The sequence below is a fragment of the Haliotis rufescens genome, unplaced genomic scaffold (genome assembly GCF_023055435.1).
Source record: "Haliotis rufescens isolate VD_foot unplaced genomic scaffold, xgHalRufe1.0.p SCAF_15, whole genome shotgun sequence".
Classification (NCBI taxonomy): domain Eukaryota; kingdom Metazoa; phylum Mollusca; class Gastropoda; order Lepetellida; family Haliotidae; genus Haliotis; species Haliotis rufescens.
This window is the reverse complement of record NW_025963835.1, coordinates 34,941,113-34,947,560: the sequence shown is the minus strand read 5'-3', so window position 1 is coordinate 34,947,560 and position 6,448 is coordinate 34,941,113. Positions and strand designations below refer to the sequence as shown.

The 6,448-nt window shown below is 43.9% G+C and overlaps 1 protein-coding gene across 2 annotated transcripts in view; it reads left to right on the top strand.

The window, feature by feature from the left end:
• Nucleotides 1–976: 976 nt before the first annotated feature.
• LOC124151882 (lactase-phlorizin hydrolase-like) overlaps nt 977–6,448 on the top strand; it is a 52,727-nt gene continuing 47,255 nt past the window's right edge. For both annotated transcript variants that reach the window (XR_006863425.2, XM_046524564.2), the window contains exon 1: nt 977–1,247. Coding sequence is in view for 1 of the 2 variants with exons in the window: in XM_046524564.2 (XP_046380520.2) it covers nt 1,094–1,247 (154 nt within the window). In the remaining variant the exon portion in view is untranslated. The remainder of the gene's footprint in view (nt 1,248–6,448) is intronic.

Here is a 6,448-nt window from a genome sequence, read left to right as displayed (position 1 = left end):
TCAGACACACTCACTGACTCACTCACTCACTCGCTCACTCACTCACTCACTCACTCATCCACCCACCCACCCACCCACACACTCACACACTCACTCACTCACTCACCCACCCACCCACACACACACTCACTCACTCACTCACTCACTCACTCACTCACTCACTCACTCACTCACCCACCCACCCACTCACTCACTCACCCACCCACCCACCCACCCACCAACACACCCACTCACTCACTCACTCACTCACTCACTCACTCACTCATCCACCCACCCACCCACCCACTCACTCACTCACTCACTCACTCACTCACTCACTCGTACCACATGTTCCCGTGTTCATCGTGCTAACGACTCTCCTTTTTGGCAGAGATTTTTTTTATGAATATGGAAAGGTCATTGTCGCTTTCATTATTATACTAGTGTGAAATGTAATATTGATGTATATGTTGATTTGAATGTTTTAGTTAATTTTATCTGTAATATCTTGCAAAAACGTCCTGTCCTTTATGACAGGTATAGGACCGCTATCGTCGCCATGTGGCTGAAATACCAGCGTTACAATTTAACTCACTCACTCACTCTACTGCCGCACATACATCAACTACAATACGTCAAAGCCAGAAAATAACCAGTCTCGATTATCTGCGGGAAGATTCCATTGCAGATGGTAGTTAACGCGACCAGACCTGACTGTCTGCCGGGCTGTTGACCATGAAGATGGCTGTGGAGGGAATCTTTCCAGGTTTTATCCATCGTGTTGACACGTGATCACCCGATCACCTCCTAGGTTCAAAAGACCTATTCTACTCCCACAGGGGTCGTGTTACTCACGGTGAGTATATATATCGACATATATGCTAATTTATACGCAACCGAAGCACGGCTGACAAACAGATTTTCGTACCAATAAAGCGTCCTGTTTTACAGGCGTTATTCCCCCCCACGTGACCTCGTGTCAAGGCCACGCGGGCGTTAACTACGTGCAGCCGAACTTCAGCACAGTGTTCACACTCTAACCGCCGCCGCCATGTCACCATCCTGAGACACAGAGAGAGACACAGTTGCTGCTGGTTTCACACAACACTTTGATATGGACGCACGGGTGCTGTTGTTGGTCCTCTGTCAGTGTGTCGTCTCACGGAGTCACCTGAACGAAGAGTACTACTTCGGGCAGTTCCCAGCGGGGTTTGTGTGGGGGGCCGGCACCTCGGCCACTCAGACAGAGGGAGCATGGAGAACGCAGGGTGAGTTCAGATTGAAGTGAATGGTAAATCGGAAAGACCGGTGCTAAGTCGGAATTCATCGTGTGATAAATCAGATTGCATGAGATGGAAGTTCGGATTGCGTTGTAGATTAAATTCGGATCGAATCGGGTGATGATTTCGGAATGCATCTTAGTGGAATGCGTTGGAGCGAAAAGTCCCTTCCCGTTTCGTAATGTAACTTCCGATTGAAACGGATGATAGTTTCGGAATGCATCTTTTGGTAAGTCGGAATGCATGGGATGGTACGTCGGAATGCATCGTAGTGAAAGTCGGATGTCGTCGTTGTGTAAGTTCGGATTGAATCGGATGATAATTTTGGAATGTATTTGATGGTAAGACGGAATGCATGGGATCACTTTGAGTCAGTTCGGCTGATTTCCACTGGCTATGTGGTGAGCAGCTATTATTCAATGAACGTGAAGAGTTCAGGACCAACGCCATTCATTACTGTCTTGACTGAAGGCTTCCATGATTGGTTAGAGAGAAAGGTGCCATTATTAACGTTTATTTCTCTGTTGTTTAACGCCGCCATCAGCCATATTCCAGGTATATGACGTCAGTCCGTAAATAATCGAATCTGGACAAGACAAGAAAAATTAGCACAATAGCATAAAAACTAAAACGAACAAGCACGGCTTGTTTAGCTGTACATGTGTCCGAATATTGTTGATTGCGGGGTTACATAACAAACAAAATCCCCACTATTACTTTGTTAGCGTTATTAGCGTTGTCAGTTGGCTGTCTTAATTATATGTAAGAGTTGTTCTGTCAGTGTACACATGTGATATTCCGGGACGGTGGCCGGTTCTCATAAGTACACGTGATAGAACTCATTGCATAATCATAAGAAAAATCAATTGTACGATTTGGGCTGTTTCATAAGCATATGTTTATGAATCACTATGAAATAGCGATGTAACAAGGTGTTTGCGAAAAGCTGGGTGTATCCTGCCCCGTCACATTCACATGCAAATGCAATCTGTTTTCTGCATCTGAAGGCAAACTACGTGAACATATGGTACAAGTCAAGACGGGATCAATGCATCAGACATTTTGTCTATGATCCGTCAATTGTGGAAATGCATAAACAATGAACAAGAAGCAGCATGCCCCATGTTACACACAGAAAGCTGATCCATACATTGAAGAAAACAAGAAAAGGTCAGTTGACATCGCCATTGAAACACGCCATATATTAAGGTAAATATGCACATTTACGTCTAGACATTCATCTACACGACAATCCGGTATAACGAGCGTGCCTCGTGACCTGCATATCCAACTCAGTTATCCCGAACACCAACAAACCATGTACACAGCGCACGAACACTCGGTGTAAATAAAGACGACAAAATCCTTTCTCTATTCACAATTGTGAAATTTCTTCTTAAAGCAAAGTCGATTGTGCGTCTCTGACTATATTACGAGCAGGTGTTTATGAATCACTATCACATAGGTGTCAAGCCCTGGATGTCTAAATGAGTTTTAATGGCTTTAGAGAGCATGTTCTGAAAAATTATATTTTTTATCAACATTTTATAGGAATGCGTGAGAATGTCCCAACCTTGCGTGTGAGGGTGACATAGGTGAAAAATGCGTGAGACTCACGCGTGAGAGTTGGCAGGTATCAAATAGTGATGAAACAACGCGTTCGCGAAAAGGTTAGCGCATCTTGCCCCACTGGTGGTACCCGCCACAAATACAAGCAAAGGCAAGTCAATGTTCTCCTGAAAACAACACGGGAACATGTAGTACATGTCAAAATAGTGAATTGCTGGGCGTAATTTTTGTCAGTGATGCGGATATGTTTTGCAACAATGTCTCCTGTCAACTGTTATGCAAGTTTACTAGTTCACGTAAACATTGTGCTTCGTTCACACTTCACGCCTACTTGACGCAATGTTTACTGCGAGGTTAGTCATGGGATCACCGGCGGGATGTTCCATTGTGCGACTTCAGTAAAAAACATCCATATCTATACCTCAGACAAGGAAATAGTTTCGTATTTCGGTTCAGTGACTACCCATTTCAGCTCAAGTCAGATGTTATAATTTTATCATTTTATCATTAACAGTGCCGAAACAAGTCACCTGAAACTTTACATGCTGTTTTTGATTTAAGGATTTCGTTATCACTTCACCAGTTTCATAATCGACAGGGGCGGTCGGGTAGCCTAGTGGTTAAAGCGTTCACCCGTCACTCCGAAGACCCGGGTTCGATTCCCGACATGGGTACAATGTGTGAAGCCCATTTCTGGTGCCCCCCGCCGTGATATTGCGAGAATATTGCTCAAAAGCGGAGTAAAACCATACTCACTCATAATCGACAATTGAATTCTTTTAATTACTTGAATTCATTCATTGATTCATTGCACTTCATAGTTGTCTTAATTAATCTTTACTGCTGAACATTCCTAAAACATGAATTCCTGCAGTAAAATCACAACACAACGACTTCTGAACGGTGGTGTAGTGAGTGCCGTTTAACACCACAGAGCGTGCCTAATTCTTTGACTGTATATGTCAGACTTAACCTCCGAAACCATGGTCCAAGAATTTATGAGCATTAGTATAATCAATGACGTCATTTCCAGCAGTGAAGATTCTAACAGATCTTTGGTTCGGAAGAGGACAATTTTATGTATGGTTGTGTGAACTTAAAATCGCCGTTTGAAGCACCATCTGAGAACACAGTTCTACTAGTACTGTCTCCAGCAGTGGCCACGACACCAACATCATTTAGTTACTGGTGAAGGCTAAACAGTTATATGCTAACGTTGAACACTATTGTCATTAATAAGTTTGTTCTTGGATGCCTCAGCTGGTATCAAGTTTGTTCTCGTGGGCCTCGGCTTGTATCAAGTTTGTTCTCGGGGGCCTCAGCTGGTATCAACTTTGTTCTCGGGGACCTCAGCTGGTATCAAGTTTGTTCTCGTGGGCCTCGGCTTGTATCAAGTTTGTTCTCGGGGGCCTCAGCTGGTATCAAGTTTGTTCTCGGGGGCCTCAGCTGGTATCAAGTTTGTTCTCGGGGGCCTCAGCTTGTATCAAGTTTGTTCTCGGGGACCTCGGCTGGAATCAAGTTTGTTCTCGTGGGCCTCGACTTGTATCAAATTTGTTCTTGGGGGCCTCAGCTGGTATCAAGTTTGTTCTCGGGGACCTTAGCTGGTAATAAGTTTGTTCTCGGGGGCCTCAGCTTGTATCAAGTTTGTTCTCGGGGACCTCGGCTGGAATCAAGTTTGTTCTCGTGGGCCTCGACTTGTATCAAATTTGTTCTCGGGGGCCTCAGCTGGTATCAAGTTTGTTCTCGGGGACCTTAGCTGGTAATAAGTTTGTTCTCGGGGACCTTAGCTGGTAATAAGTTTGTTCTTGGATGCCTCAGCTGGTATCAAGTTTGTTCTCGGGGGCCTCAGCTGGTATCAAGTTTGTTCTCGGGGGCCTCAGCTGGTAATAAGTTTGTTCTCGGGGGCCTCAGCTGGTAATAAGTTTGTTCTTGGATGCCTCAGCTGGTAACAAGTTTGTTCTCGGGGGCCTCAGCTGGTAACAAGTTTGTTCTCGGGGGCCTCAGCTGGTAATAAGTTTGTTCTTGGATGCCTCAGCTGGTATCAAGTTTGTTCTCGGGGGCCTCAGCTTGTATCAAGTTTGTTCTTGGATGCCTCAGCTGGTATCAAGTTTGTTCTCGGGGGCCTCAGCTGGTATCATGTTTGTTCTTGGATGCCTCAGCTGGTATCAAGTTTGTTCTCGGGGGCCTCAGCTGGTATCAAATTGTTCTCGGGGGCCTCAGCTGGTAATAAGTTTGTTCTTGGATGCCTCAGCTGGTATCAAGTTTGTTCTCGGGGGCCTCAGCTGGTATCAAGTTTGTTCTCGGGGGCCTCGGCTGGTATCAAGTTTGTTCTTGGATGCCTCAGCTGGTATCAAGTTTGTTCTCGGGGGCCTCAGCTGGTATCAAATTTGTTCTCGGGGGCCTCAGCTGGTATCAAGTTTGTTCTCGGGGGCCTCAGCTGGTATCAAGTTTGTTCTCGGGGGCCTCAGCTGGTATCAAGTTTGTTCTCGGGGGCCTCAGCTGGTATCAAGTTTGTTCTCGGGGGCCTCAGCTAGTTTCACGTTTGTTCTCGGGGGCCTCAGCTAGTTTCACGTTTGTTCTCGGGGGCCTCAGCTTGTATCAAGTTTGCTTTGCGTGTCCTCTGTTTGTGTCAAATTTGTTCTCGTTGGCTTGCGCTGGTATTAAGTTTGTTCTTAAAGACCTCAGCTGTTATTATGTTCTTGAGGGTCTCGGCTGGTATCAAGTACACAAACTCAATATAGGCTTCACGTTTTCATAACATTTATCTAACTCTGACACTTTTACTGATGTTCTGGATGTGGTTTGCCGCACGTGCCCGTGTTCATTCAACTGTGTCCACTATTACCACAGTAACACACTGTTGGACTTTTTTTCGAGTGTTTGTTTTGTATCGTTTTCTTTCGAATTGTGAGCGGTAATAAGGCTAACGCTAAGATCGTGCCGGTAAGATCACATCAGTTCAATGTAATACAACCACTGGAGGCAAAGAAAATGTTATCACGACCTGAATATATATGATCATGTGTATTCTGGTTTAGTTGGATACCATACAAACGTACGGTGGCCCATAAGGGACACGGAGTCTGTTTTTCAATATTTTGATATTTCACTTACTGTTATCGTAACCTTTTGCAAATTAACACGATTTGTCTTACAAATATGAGTTAAATCATGTGTAAAGAAGATATTGAATCGCTGAAAAACGAAACGAAATGTCAAAAACTAAAATGAAAATGTCAAAAACACAAAACGAAAATGTCAAAAACTAAAATGAAAATGTCAAAAACACAAAACGAAAATGTCAAAAACTAAAATGAAAATACAGAAAACTATTTCCACCGCGGTGTTAATATTATCACCGCGGTGGGAATAGTTTTCACCTCGGTGTAAATATTATCACCGCGGTGGAAATAGTTTTCACCTCGGTGTAAATATTATCACCGCGGTGTTAATATTCCCACCGCGGTGATAATATTTACACCGTGGTGGAAATAGTTTTCTGTGTATTCATTTTAGTTTTTGACATTTTCGTTTTGTGTTTTTGACATTTTCATTTTAGTTTTTGACCATTTCGTTTTGGTTTTTGACATTTCCATTTTAGTTTTTGACATTTTCACTTC